The sequence below is a fragment of the Pteronotus mesoamericanus genome, unplaced genomic scaffold (genome assembly GCF_021234165.1).
Source record: "Pteronotus mesoamericanus isolate MK-2021 breed Mesoamerican mustached bat unplaced genomic scaffold, CSHL_Meso_final contig_33, whole genome shotgun sequence".
NCBI lineage: Eukaryota > Metazoa > Chordata > Mammalia > Chiroptera > Mormoopidae > Pteronotus > Pteronotus mesoamericanus.
Window position 1 is genome coordinate 12,472,654 of NW_026555135.1, and position 15,202 is coordinate 12,487,855.

The window sequence follows — 15,202 nt, forward strand, 5'->3', positions numbered from 1 at the left end:
TTTTATTTGAGGTTTAGGTAGAATTTTAATTTTTGCCTGTAGATATCCAATTGTTTTAGTATCATTTATTGAAAGACTTTTCTTTCTGCTTTTAATTGCTTTCGTACCTTTGTCAAAATTGTTTGGCCATACTTGTGTGAGGCTGTTTCTGGTTTTTCTTTTTCATTCCAGTACTCCACCAGTACTACGTACACAGTTTTGATTACTGTATCTCTGTAATAAGTCTTGGGATGTGTAGAGTGATTTCTTCCGTTTTATTCTTTTTCAAAATTATTTTAGTTATTCTAGTTATTTTGCTTTTTCATGTAAATTTAGAATCTTGTTTACATTTATTAAAAATCTTTCAGGAGTTATTTTGGGGGAGGGAGGATTTTGGTCAGAATTGTTAAATCTGTGAGTCAGTTTGGTGAGGCATTAGTACCTTTACTCTGCTTAAGTCTTCTAAAGCATGAACATGGTATCTCCATTTATTCAGGTCTTTGATTTTTATGATCAGCATTTTGTAGTTTTTAGCATACAAGTTCTGTACCTGCTTTGTTCGATTTAGACCTAACTATTTTTTCCTTTTTTTTTGAGTGGTTTTAAGTGGTATTTCTGATTTCTATTTCTGTGTGTTCATTGTTACTATATATTAATACAGTTGATTTTTGTATACTAGTCTTGAATCCTGTGACCTATTAGACCTTATTTTAGGAGTGTAGTTGTTGTTAATTGGGAATTTCTACATAGATCATCTTACCATCTGCAAATAGGGACAGTTTTATATCCTCCTTTCTGATCTGGATGCTCTTTCCTTATCTGGCCTTATTGCAGTAGCAAGCTTCCAATACTGTTTTGATTAGTAGTGTTAAGAGTAGATATCCTTGACTAATTTCTGATATTAAGAGGGAAAATTTCGTTTTTCACAATTATGTATATTAGCTGTATGTCTTTTGTAGATATTCTCTATCGAGAACTGTCCCCTTTTTAATTTTTTGAGTTTTATCATGAATAGGTGTTGAATTTTGTCATGTTTTTTCTGCATCAGTTAATATGATCATGTGGTTTCTTTAGCCAGTTGATGCAGTTGATTTCAGTGATTGATCATTGATTATTGATACAGCCTTGTATCCCTGGAATAAGATTATTTGGTCACTCCGTATAATTATTTTATAAGTTGCTGAGTTCTTATTGCTAATATTTTGTTAAAGATTTTTGTGCCTGTATTCATGAGGTTATGAGGCTGATCTGAAGTTTTCTCTCTATACTGTTTTTATCTGGTTTTGGAATCAAGAATACTGTCTTCATAAAATCATTTGCAAATCTATACTTGTATTTTCTTGATTATATCAGATTGGTATTAATTCTTTAAATGATTGATAGGATTCTCTAGTCAAATCATCTAGGCCTAGAAAACTTTGAGGGGGAATTTTAAAATCACAAATTTAATTTCCTTCATAGCTAAAAGGCTGTTCAAATGAACTATTTAATATTGGTGAGTTGTGGTAGTTCTTAAAAAATCTTTTTGTTTGCTATAGGAACACTCGTATTTTGCTATTTTACTAGTTTCTTAAGGTGAGAGTTTAGATTGGCTTGACTTTTCTTAGGTTATTTAGTTGAGACTTCCTAAGCATTTGGTGTGTGAATTTTCGCCAGCACTGCTTTAGCTATTATCTCACAAATTTTGACATGTATGTTGTTTAGTTACTAGGTATTCTATATCTTTGTTGATGGCTGTTGAAGTCTCCAGCTATAATTGTGGATTTTTCCCTTTCAGTTCTGTGATACCTTGCAGCTCTGTTGGTTGGTGCTTATTATACACTTACTATTGTTATGTCTTGGTGGCTTGACCCTTTTATCATTATGTAAAATCCATCTTAGTCATTTTTACTTTCTTTTGATTCATGTTCGCATATATCCTTTTCCAACTTTTTACTTTTAATGTACATATATCATTATATCTGAAGTGAATTTCTTGTAGGCAGTGTATAGCTGGGTCATGTTTTTTTAATCCACACTAACTTTCAGTTGCTATATTTAGACCATTTTCATTTGAGACTTAACATTATCAATTATCACAGTGTTTGCCATTTAATTTTTTCTTTAATTTTTAATTTCTGTGGGGTATATCCTCCTAACTTCCTATAGATTATGTGAACATATTAATTCCTTTCTGAATTGCTTGTAGTATTTTTGAGTGTATTTCTTTGTTTAGCTTTTTTGGTGTTTGCCCTAGATGTTACTGTACGTATAATATATATGTGGTACATACATTTGACTGTTGACCAACATGATGGTTTCACTTAGGGGTGTCCAACCTTTTGGTGTCTGGGCCACAGTGTAAGAAGAGTTGTCTTGGGCCACACATTAAATACACAAACACTAATGAAAACTGATGAGCAAAAAAAAGATTTTAAGTAAATTGATGATTTTGTGTTAGGCCACATTCATGGCCATCCTGGGCCACATGCAGGCCATGGGTTGAACACTGCTGGAAGGATTCTGACCCCCACACAGTCAAAAATCCGTGTATAATTACAGTTGGCCCTCTGTATATGTGGATGTGGATTCCCAAATGCAGATCAAATATACACCCACTCCCCTGCCCCATCGCAATCCATATGTTGGTGGACGTGCACAAGCCCCTGTTGCTGAAGGGTCAACTATAAATCTGTCTACTTAACTTTGTATCAGTATTTTACCCCTTCAGGTGAGGTGTGGAAACCTTTCTTTTCTTTACTTCACTTTGTCTTCTATTTATATAATTGTCCTAAATATTTCCTTTACAATGAAGAACTACATCAAATAGCATTACAATTTTTGCTTCACCCATCAAAACATAAAAACTCAACAGGGAAAGGTGAATATTGTATTTACTCATTTTGCTTTTTTAATTTGTTCTTCCTTATGCTTGATGTTTCAAGATCCCTTCTTAAATCATTTCCTTTATATTCATAAAACTTCCTGGAGCCATTCTTTTAGGGTAGGTCTGCTAGTGACAAATTCTTTTAACTTTTCATAATGTGAGAATGTTTTCATTTCCCCTTCATTGCTTAAAGGTATATTTAGTGTATGTAGGATTTTGTATTGCAGTTCTTAAACATTTGTAAAATGTAGTGCCCCCTCTTTCTGGTGTCCCTGGTTTCTAATGAGAAATCTGCCATTACAGGAATTGTTACTTCTGTCTTAACAGCTTTCAGGATTTGTTTCTTTGTATTTAGTTTTTTGTAAGTTTGTGATGTGTCTTAATACAGATTTCTTTGAGTTTATCTTTTTGTGTTTTACTGAACTTCTTAAACTTGGAGTAGGTTTTATTTCTTGTGTTTATAAATTGCTCATTGAAACATTTTTATGATGGCTGCTTTAAAATTCTTGTCAGTTCACTAAAGTTGAAATTTTCGTGTTTCTTTGTAATTAATTATTTTGAGAGTATGTTTGTCAAAGCTGGGGACTGAGAAACAAAGGAGGGGCCTAGGTGGGGTTGCTTTGGCTCCCTAGAAATGTTAAAGTGAGCCACGGTGGGTCTGCTGTTGACTTCACTGAAAAGTCAGAGAAAAGGCGCCTTGGAGACAAGTTCATGGGTTTTGCTGCCGCTGTCCCCCTGGTTGCTTATCCCATAGGGTCCCGCAGAGAAGGGCAGGGGCACATTCCAAGGAAGGCACTGAGATTACTGTTTTTTGGTACGACCAGGGGTTTTTTTATTAAGAGCTGGATATTTTGGGTATGATGTTACCATCTCTGGATGTTACTTAGATCTTCTACAGCAGGCTTGCTCTGATAAATTTTCAGCTGGGGAAGAGGAGCACTGCCTCATGATTGGCGGGTAACAAGGAAAGTTTAGGTTCCCCACTCTCTTGACTTGGTGATGTTTCATTGCTGCTGGGGTGTAGTTCAGGCATTCCACTGCACTTGAGGTGATACTACCCCTACCCTAGCAGAAGGGGCTGACAAGGCTCATTACTGCTGCTCAGGTGATCTCCACTGACACTGCAGGTTGGTAGGTGGTTGTGAACATCCTGTCTCTTCTAGGCCTCCTCTGAGACCACTCCAGCCAGAGAGAAGGAGTCATCTCATTACCCTGAAGGGCAGAAGGAGTCAGGGTTATTGTACGAAGATGCTTAGTTACCACACCTGAGAAGGGATTCCCACAGGGCCTTTACTGGTTCATATGTGGGCAGGTCCACCGTTTTTTTTCTGTGGTATTTAGCCATAGTAGAGCATTTGTCTGAAACTACTCTCCTTGCTAGGTTGCCATATTCTGTTCTCTTGTAGAGAGCAGGCTTTTGGGAGTGAGAGATTGGTTTTATTTATTTATTTGTCTTTGCCCATTAGAATTGTTGAGTTGCTGACTTTTCTAACATCAAGCCTGAGATACATAAATGAGGGAAAAGAAAACCAGGGAACTCAGTTTCCTGCATGTTACAGGATTCTTAGTCTGCCTCCTCTCTGCCTTTCAGATTTTTAAGTTGTACTCAGACAACTATTTATTCTGTCATTTTAGAAGTAAAAAATGCTGTAAAATTTCTGCTCTTAGAACTTAATTAGATGATAGGAAAGGATTTCTGCATTTTAGGTGAGAAACTAAATAAACTGAGCCAACTCTTGGTTGGCCAAAAAGTCCATTATGATTTTTCTGTAAAATAAAAGACCCTTTTTTCATTTTCACCTAGAATTTTATTGATTTAGATATTTTGATTATGTAGGCTGTCTTCCACTATTGGCTTCCAGTGAGTAGAGGCTGGGGGGCTGCTTAAACATCTTCGAGTGCATAAGGCAGCCCCACAGCAAAGAATTATTTGGCCAATGTGAATAGTACCAAGAAACTTCGCAAACCACTTTTGACACATTTAGGTAGTCACAGCACCTTCTCCGTACACTGCACAAATCTTTTTTTTGTGTTTCACTGGCAATTTTACCTTTTTTGAAATAATAAAGCATAATACACCAAAAATGTTGCTTATGTTCTTCCATCTTAATATTAAAATAGTTGCACAAATATTCACGAATTATGATAAGTTTTTTTTTAAGTGCATGCTGACATGACGGCTGTCACAATACAGTCTAACAAAAATGTTTTGAATAAAGTTAAAGACAACCACACACTCTATTAGAGCTATTGTATGGAAAAAACGTAGCAGACTTTTTGGCCAAACCAATATGTTGGTGATCCCATATCTGGCTCTGCATCTGAATCAGTAGGGAATATTGTAAAAATAGATTCCTAGACCTTACTCCACAAATTCTAAATCTGACACAAGGACCTAGGGATGTGTATTTTTAAAAGCTCTTTAGGGGATTTCAAGTGCACCCATCCATTAGTGTGGGGAGATGCTTTCTCCCTACGCTGTAGTTGTCCATGAGAAGGCTCCACTAGGATCCTTTACCAGTGGAGTCACTAAGAAGCACTTGAACAGCTATTTTACACTTCAGCTTCAGCCTCCTATCTCAGATATTCTGATTCAGTAGGACTGGGGCCAAGATGAATTGGGAAAACTACAAGCTGTTGACTCAGTTGTACTGTTAGTTAAGAGTCTTCAGTCTTAACAGTTAAAAGTATTCAGACCAACTGGTGTCTAGTACTTCACAGTAAGGAACTTGTAAATATATAGCCCTGGGGTTTTATATAATTTATGAAAGGCAGAGAAGAAAAAAAGCATGTTGACCCTACCCTAATCTTTGGCCCTACTGTCCAGCTTTTTAAATGCCGGTCAACACCACATGATTGACTCATGTGATTGTTCAGGGCATTTCCTATGAAACTTCAGGAGGCAGTCTTCACTTAACACCAGGAATTTTTAGTCCTGGCACCTATTGAGGTACTTTGTAAGGTGTTCAGCAGCATCTCTGGCCTCTATTCAGTATTCTACTGAATACTGCCAGATGTCTCTTAACTGGTAAGCCATGGACTTACCCAGTAATTTGAGTAGTGGGCACTGTTTTGCAAGTTTTTGTCCTTTGTATTCTCTACCACTTGCTGCTTAAGTAAAGTGTGTGCAAAGTTTCGAAGTTAGAGATGATAGGGAAGGTATAACTCGGTCTATTTCAATCCCATTCCCATATCAGTGTCTTAACGATAAACCACTGCTTTTATGCCTTCTATATAATCTGATCTCTAAGGCCCTTTCTGTGCATTCATTAGGCTTCCTGTTGAGCACCTACCACATAGCGTGGACACTGGGGATGAAGGATTAATAGGATCAATAGGGGACCCATAGAGAAAGATGAAAATAGTGAAGCAAGCAAGAGCCATATTGAAGAGCCATGTATTCTAATATACTGTTTGTAATTTTACCTTTGCTGTAAAACACTTCAAGTCCCTGGATGCTAAAGTATCGATACTTATCGAATTTGGTTTGGTTTGGAAGAGAAATTGTGACTTCCAAAATGAATAACCTCCAGACAGCGTAATGCTTTTGTATTGTCAAAAACATGTTATTAATCAGACTTTTTGTCCTCAAATATGGACATTGACTCCATAAATATAAGGGAATGTATATCACTGTACTAAGTAGATGGATAACCAGATTCTATGAGCTGTCGATTCTACAATGATAATAGAGAAAAGGCTTTGTTTCAATATTTATAGGTAAGTTCTACAAATAATATTTTTTTCTCGCCTTTTTTTTTCAAGTCTTGTGAAAATGCCATTGTGTGCTGGAAACCTGGCAAAATGGAAGATGATATAGATAAAATTAAGCCCAGTGAGTCTAATGTGACTATTCTTGGGCGATTTGATTACAGCCAGTGTGACATTTGGTACATGAGGTTTTCTATGGATTTCTGGCAAAAGGTAACAAGGTTTTTACATTTTGAAAATAATCTGTCTTCATTTTTTGTATTAATTGCTTTGGCCTTTGATGTTATTCTGTCCTTGTGACACTGAACACCGTCTGCAGTGCTTAGTATAAATGAAATTGACAGGTGTCAGTGGTGGCAGTTAGGTGTTTATTTTGTACAACATCTTTTACTAATACTTCGTGTTTGGTAATTAAATACAAAATGTGGCTTTTCCCCAGAAGAACTTCAAAAAAATCCAACATGGGAAAAGACAAAATACTAGTTACCTAAAATTTTAAAGAAATTTGGTGTTAAATTTTGTAGTAATGAATCACCTGGGTATTTATAAGAAAGTTTTTGCTATAGCTTTCTTACAGCTTTTGCTATAATTCTTTAAGGCAGAAAAAAATAATGCATGTGTATACTATAAATTGTAAAGCCCTTTATAAATTTGCAACATGCCTTCTTATTTTACTCAAGATGCCTCTATGAAACATTGGTTCCTTATCTTCACTTACAAACTAGAAATGTAAAATGCAAAGAAATAAGCGAGCATAGCCAAAAGCTAGATCTGAGGTTTTCCCCAAATAAGAGAGATGTTTTAGGATTGCTTGAAATCTAAAGCTTATTTTCATTTTAATTACTTGGTGTTTTAAAAAATGTTTATACAGATGCTTGCATTGGGCAATCAGGTTGGCAAACTTTATGTTTGGGATTTAGAAGTAGAAGATCCTCATAAAGCCAAGTAAGTATTTAAAAGTTCTTATTTATCATCTCTGTCTTAATTAATGTTATGCCAAATGTAGAGGAAGTAATTTATAGTTGCAATGCCATCTTTATTTTACTTTATTCTTTTTTAAAGATTTTATTTATTTTTAGAGAGACGGGAAGAGAGGGAAAGAAACATCAATGTGTTGTTGCCTCTTATGCAGTCCCCACTGGGGACCTGGCGTGCAACCCAGGCATGTGCCCTGACTGGGAATCAAACTTGTAACCTTTTGGTTCACAGGCTGGCACTCAACCCACTGAGCCACACCAGCCATGGCACAATGCCATCTTTAAATCATTTGTAACATTTACATGTCCCAAAGTATTTCAAAGTATTTTCTTACTCTAATGATCATTTTTTCATGAGTACCTTGAAAACAAGTAACTTCTTTTTATATGAGTTATGTGGTGCCTCTTGAATTTAAAATACATCCAAATTTTATGAAATTTGAGATTGAAATCTTAGTGAAGTATATTCTGGTTTCAAATACTTTGTGTATTATTTGGAACATCTACTCATTTTCTGATTCATTGTTTTAAGTCAGATACAACATAATGTCCATACAATATTTAACCTGTTGTTATGTTTTCTCCCTAGATGTACAACACTGACTCATCAAAAGTGTGCTGCTGCAATTCGACAAACCAGTTTTAGCAGGGACAGCAGCATTCTTATAGCTGTTTGTGATGATGCCAGCATTTGGCGATGGGACCGACTTCGATAAAAATGCTTCTCCTACTCAAATTAGAGTGTGTTTTCTGTGTACAATAGAATTAATGTATCTTGCTAGTAAAGGCGCTTAGAGCATTTAGAGTTGTCTTTCAGCATTCAATCAGGCTGAGCTGAATGTAGTGATGTTTACATTGTTTACACTTTGTACTGTCTCCTGCTCAGACTCTACTGCTTTTAATAAAACTTTATTTTTATAAAGCTGTGTTATTTTAGTTTATTTTCATTGTAATGAAAAGAAATGTTTAAAGTAATAAAATTATGCCTTATTTTTTTGTAATGATCATTTTTTGTAGTTTGCTTAACTGGAGAGACCTATACTGTATAAAGTAATAAGTAATTATGTTTAAAATTTTATAGCATTGTAACAGTAATGTTTTAATAACCTCTTTACAGTTAAAGTACTGCATTTAGTTTACACCTTGGCCATTAGTAATCTTAGTGGACATAGTATCATTAGAGCATGGGAGTGTAGGACATAGAAACTTAAATGTCACGGGTTGAAAAATCAAAGAACTGGGAAGTATGTTTGTACAGCAAGTTACTGTCCCTTTTTCTGTCCCCTATTGGTTAAGAGAAATAAATAGATTGGAGAGGTCATGGGGTTGAGAATAGTTCACTATTTTGTCCCAAATATAGGGTGCTTTGTATGGACAAGAAACAGCAAGAATGAAATTGAGATATAAAAGTCCAGAAAAATCCTGAGATTTACGACCAAGATGACACATGGAGGGGTTAACCTGAAACAGGGAATGAAGAAAGCCTGGGTGATCATAAAGATAAATAGGTGCCCTGGCTGGCGTGGCTCAGTGGACTGAGCACTGACGTGCGAACCAAAGTGTCGCTGGTTCAATTCCCAGTCTAGGGCACATGCCTGGGTTGCACGCCAGGTCCCTAGAGGGGGTGCATGAAGTGTAGCCACACATTGGTGTTTCCCTCTCTCCCTCCCTCCCCCTCTAAAAAAAATCTTTTTTTAAAAAAATAGGTAAGGTAAGGGGAGCCAAGGTACCATATAAAAGACTGAATTTTGTCAAGTTTTTATTATTTTTCTCTATAAACTTTTTCATACCATTATTTAATACCTTTTTGGATATGTTAATTGCTTAACAACCTAGGACACACATCTTTGTGTACCTCTCTGATTACTTGTTTGTCAGAATTACTTACTAAATGAAAGTGTATTTTTGCCGTGGCCCCTGTGGCTCAGTTGGAGGTTTGTCCCATAACCAAAGCCACACACATACAGGAGGCACTTAGTCAATGCCTATCGTTTTCATCAGTTTCCCTTTCTGTCTCCCTAAAAGCAGTGAGAAAATGTCCTCAACTGAGGATTTTAAAAAAGTGTATTTTTTTAAGTATATTTTATTGATTATGCTATTAAAATTGTCCCATTTGTTCTCCCCTTTAATCCCCTCCAGCATTCCCCACCTCCTTACCCATGCCCGTGGGTTGTACAGATAAGTGTTTTGGCTTCTCCATTTCCTATACTACTATTAACCTCCCACTGTTTATTTTCTACCTACCAATTATGCTTCTTACCCCCTGTCCCTTTTCCCCTATTCTCTCCATGCCCCCTCTCTACTACTAACCCATGTGATCTCCATTTCTGCGATTCTGTTCCTGTCCTCGTTTGCTTAGTTTGTTTTTGGTTTTGTTAGGTTCAGTTATTGATAGTTGTGAGTTTGTTGTCATTTTACTGTCCATAGTTTTGATCTTTCTCTTAGGTAAGTCCCTTTAACATTTCATATATAAGGGTTTGGTGATGATGAACTCCTGTAACTTGACCTTATCTGGGAAGCACTTTACGGGGCCTTCCATTCTAAATGATAGCTTTGCTGGAAAGAGTAATCTTGGATGTAGGTCCTTGCCTTTCATGACAGTACTTGCCAGCCGCCTCTTGCCTGCAAGATTTCTTTTGAGAAATAGGCTGATAGTCTTATGGGAACCCCTTTGTAGGTAACTGTCTCCTTTCCCCTTGCTGCTTTTAAGTTTCTCTCCTTATCTTTAATCTTGGGTAACTTATGATGTACCTTGGTGTGTGCTTCCTTGGGTCCAACTTCTTTGGGACTTTCTGAGCTTCCTGGACTTCCATATCTATTTCCTTCACCAGATTTGGGAAATTCTCCATTTTTTTTTTCAAAGAAGTTTTAAATTTCTTGCTCTTCCTCTTCTTTTGGCATCCCTGTGATTCAGATGTTGGAACGCTTAAAGTTGTCCCTGAGGTTCCGAAGCCTCTTCATTTTTTGAATTCTTGTTTCTTCATTCTATTCTTGTTGAATGTTTATTTCTTCTGCTCCGAATTGTTGATTTGCATCCTGGTTCCCTGCGCTTCACTGTTGGTTCCCTGTATGTTTTGATTTCACTTGGTATAGCCTTCACTTCTTTTGTTTTGCAGCCATACTCATTTCTGTGAGCATCCTGATTACCAGTGTTTAAACTCTGCATCTGATAGTTTGCTTATTTCCTCATCACTTAGGTATTTTTCTGGAGTTTTGATCTATTTTGTCTCAGCGCATCCATTACATTGTAAGGGGCGGAGCCTTGGGTATTCATCAGGGTGGGGCAACCCACTTACCTGCGTTGTGGGGCTGTATGTGAGCAAGGGGTCAGAGAGGGAACAGTGCTGCTTGCTCAGCTCTTGCCCCTCTGAGAAATGTATTAAGGTTGTGCCAATTCACTTGGCTCCAACTGTCTAGGTTAGTGCCCATTTCAGTTTGGTTTTTAGTTTCTGTGTAGATCAGAGGTCAGCAATCTTCTGTAAAAAGGCAGATAGTTAATATTTGAGGTTTTGTGAGCCATATAGTCTGTGTTACGTCAACTCTACTCTGCTGCTATAGGATGAAAGCAGACACAACATGTAAAGCGATAGGCCCGGCTGTGTTCCAATAAAGCAAAATCAAGGATACTAAATATTAAACAACCCTTAAGCGGGCGGGCCTCCAAATTGCTGAAACTTTAGGTCAACCAAATAGCTCACAATCGATCACCAGGTAGACAAACTGCTCTGCCAGTGGAAGCAATATGCAATTACAGAGACCACCAAAGACTTCTGATTTTGGAATTATCTGAGAATATAAAAGAGTCTTTCTGAGAATATAAAAGAGTCTTTTGGGTTTGTTGCAGTAGTTTTGTTCCACATATAACTCAAGCACCTAGAATATTACAATGCACATAGGTGCTCAGTAAATACTTTGATGAAACAAAACATGGCAATCACAAAAATGAGCAACCAGTAAGAGTCTACCAAGACTGTCAAAGACTTGAAAAACAACTTGTAGATTAAAAATACAGTAATTGAAATAAACTCGGTGGGTTGGTCAGATAGCCTATAGAGTGAATAGAGATTAGTGAACTGGAAGAAATCCTGAGAATTACTTGAATGTGGCATAGAGAATCAAATGGGGGATGAGGTTTTAGAACAATAAGGGTAAGATGAAAAGGTTTAATGATATATTTGGAGAATTATTTTACTTGCTGCGATGATAACTAAGGGCCACCTGGGCATGTGTGATAGAACTAGGAGATGGTTATTGGTTCTGGCATCCTAACATCATGTCTCGCACCTTCCATTGCAGTCAGATCCACTTAATGTGCCAGTCACTTCAGTCTATGAAGCCCAGATTTTCACCCTGATAAATACATCATGTCCTGAGAAAAAGCTTTCACAGCTTCAAGTTGGACCAAGGGCCAGTTGATACCATATCCCTAATGTATTGTGGTGAGGCAAGGTGTTTTACCAGGACAGATTTTTTTAAAGGCAACTTAAAATTTGTAGGACAATAAGATTTGGAAGTCTGGGTGCTTTTGTTTCTCGAACAATGGGAACCATTGGTATCCTTATACTGTGGATCTATCCAGGGCCTAATGCTTGATCTAAACTTCCTCTGCCAGTCATTTACCAGAAGTATTCCAGTGCTTTGATGAGCCATGAGTTTTCCATTTAATTCCATATCATGGAGCCCATTTTCTTCCTGGATTACAATTGCACTTTGGATGGTGAAGGCACTTTTGAAAGTGCACAGTTCACTCACTGGGACCCCCATCCCCAAAGTGGACAACAAACCCTGTTTGGCAGAGGTGTTAAGCACTGTGACATTTTTCCATGCAGGCAAAGATCATTATTGCCCCCAAGGGAGCCAGAGTCATGATACAAGCCAGAGCTTGGCCATGTAAGGGACACAGGACTCTCACCCACGGATTTCAGAACAAAGTCTTTCTGGAGCCCCCTGTGCTTCATGGACTCCACAGCCAGCTCTTTAAGAAAGAAATGTAGATTAATTCAAGAGGAACAGTATGCTATTGGTCCTATTTCTGGTCCTGAAGATGGTCAGCTTCATAATTTGCAGGGCCCAGTGCAAAATGAAAATGCAAGCTTCTTGTTTAAAAAGCAGGGAAAAGGTGGGTCAAAATACTGAAATAAAGCTTTTCCTTTCTGTGATTTCTTTGCAACTTACGGTATTTTCAAATTTGCTTTTTAATGTCATAAGTTAAAATTTAAAATATTAGCATGAATTTTAATGTTTTCGTATTGTGTAATGGCAATGTTCAATGCTAACCTAAAAGATAACTCCCATGTGGAATCACTGAAATTACATAATTGGTTTTTTGTAGTGCATATATTTGTGTGTATTTTGTTCTTATCAGTACTGTGGTAATACTGGACAAAAGTAATTCAACTTTTTACCTCGCTTTAAAAAAAAAATTGTTCATGTTTCTAAAAAGGTTTTTTAAATTTATTTTTGGAGAGAGGGAAAGGGAGGGAGGAAGAGAAGGTAAGAAACATTAATTGATGTTTGCCTCTCACATGCTCCAACAGGGGACTGAACCTGCAACCCAGGCAAGTGCCCGAACTGGGAATCGAACTGGCAACCTTTAGTTTTGTGAGATGACACCAGAGTCATACCAGTCAGGGCTCTTTTACTTCCTGGTACCACACATTCTACTTACATTCTCTGCATTTGATGTACAGATGTGGAAGGACAAACTAAAAGGAAAAATTGTCAGTTGCCTTACCTTTCCCTTTTCTTTTATGTCATTATCTTCAGTGTAAGTGGTTGGCTAATACAAAGAAGTAACGTAAACAAGGATAAGGTTCCTTGGTTGGTTGAGTTTCTTAAAATGTCCTGTCTTTGTTCAAACCAAGTTCTGGTTCAGAGAGAGCATGGCTTCAGGACTGTCATCACCCTTGCCTACTTCAGTTTTAGATGTGACACACTTGTTTTGAGTCTCACTGAAAATTCCACACATCATGAGTCCATTGGAATTCTGTGCTCACAGGGAATTGCAAATACTATATGTGAATAGGGAGGAAAGGAGCAGCGGACATGCATACTGTACTTACCCGATCTGTCCATGAGTGCTGCATTGTCTCATAGGACTTAATAATAAGTTCAAAAATAAAATTATTAAGAATGTCGCGTTAGGAACAGCAGAGCATTAAACCAAGCATGGAGTCTTTCTAAATTTAGTGCCATGTACTACACCATAGGTTACAAGCCCATGAAGCTGACCCTGTCTGGGGCTGCCCTGAGGTCATGTGCCTTCCTTTACCCAGTAGCTGCCGTCTGGCACTGACATCTCTGTTGATAGGTTCTCATTTCTTTTCTAAACTATTTAGTCTTATCAGTCTCCGTGTGTCTCCATCTTGGTTTCTTTGGTCCATTTAAGTAAAATGAATACAACAATTCTGCATCTTCTCCCCACATTTTCCCCCAAAAGGAATAATTTAGTGTTTGTTTCAACAATAGGAAAGTAGGGGAGTAACTACGAGTGACATTGTGCTCTGTGGGGAGGGAACTTCAGGCTGAAGAATTCTTTGAGGCAGAGAAAGTAGATGGTTGCTGTTGCAGAGGTGGTAAGTACAATAAATTCTCAGGGCATTCAGATGGGGCAAAAAATGGGCCTAGAAAGGCCTGGAATGTGGCTTTGTGGTTTGAGGCTTTGGAAAAGGACTGGATAAAAATTAGGTGATTTTAAAGTTGCTTTGTAAGCTAATGCCTGAGAACAGTGGGAGTCTAAAGAATTGATGGTCAGCTTGACCAGAAATGCTTAAAGAATTAAAATACTCATTAAGACAAAGGAGAGAGTCATTTGGCTTAACTGCATCTTCACATTTAGATGAGGTATGGTCTAAAACAGTACTTTTTAAACCAAAAAAAAAAAAAAATGCTACCCACAGTAAGAAATAGACTACATATATTAAATGCCAATCTCACACATAAATGTAAACAAAATGTTCTGTGAAACAATACACTAAGTTTGATGTAATCTGAATTTTTTTTTTTTTTTTTTTTTTGGTATGTGAATGCAGTGCGACTCACTAAATTTATTTCACAACCCAATAATGAATCTCAACTGTCAATCTGAAACACACTCGTCTAGGGGAAATGAGTCTAGACAGCTTTCACCAAGGACCCACGCGATCAGAAATATGGCATACATAGAAATGCTACATGGTCTCTAACCACAGAACATAGCTCTAACACTATAAAGTTTATAACTTCACTACTTTCATTTATCACATGAGGGTTTCCCCCTGTTGTGATTTGTAGAAAATGAATATCATTTTGGAATTGAACTGGTGGATTTCAAAAAGATTCTTGGTATTTTGTGGTTATTTTCTGATGTAGAGCAAGACTTCAGATGAATGAAAGCAGACTCATTTCACCTCTTGCTTCATTTACCCCAGGCGGATGTGAAGTGTAAAAAGCTGCATGATTTCTGTTGCATTTTGTGTAATGAGTGAGGGAGTGTGTATTTGTTTTTACCTTTAAGTTGTGTTTTAACTATTGTGAATTGTCAGAAAATCACTGGTTGTGAGAAATTCATAGTACTGTATTGGCCATTATTTGATTTTTTGGTTTTGATGCACAATTACTTTTTAAACTGCTGATATTTTGTATTAAAAAAGGTTTGGTTTATCTTTCTGAAGGACTGGGAGGCAAGGCT

General features: G+C 37.1%; 1 protein-coding gene across 2 annotated transcripts in view; it reads left to right on the plus strand.

Annotated features, from left to right (window-relative positions):
- EED (embryonic ectoderm development) overlaps positions 1-8,440 on the plus strand; it is a 33,354-nt gene extending 24,914 nt beyond the window's left edge. Inside the window, exons 11-13 of one of the 2 annotated variants that reach the window (XM_054576392.1) lie at positions 6,611-6,769; positions 7,428-7,501; positions 8,123-8,440. In XM_054576392.1, the coding sequence (XP_054432367.1) occupies positions 6,611-6,769; positions 7,428-7,501; positions 8,123-8,249 (360 nt within the window). In that variant the 3' untranslated portion in view covers positions 8,250-8,440. The remainder of the gene's footprint in view (positions 1-6,610; positions 6,770-7,427; positions 7,502-8,122) is intronic. The other variant, XM_054576393.1, reaches the window with a different exon arrangement.
- The last annotated feature ends 6,762 nt before the right edge of the window (positions 8,441-15,202 follow it).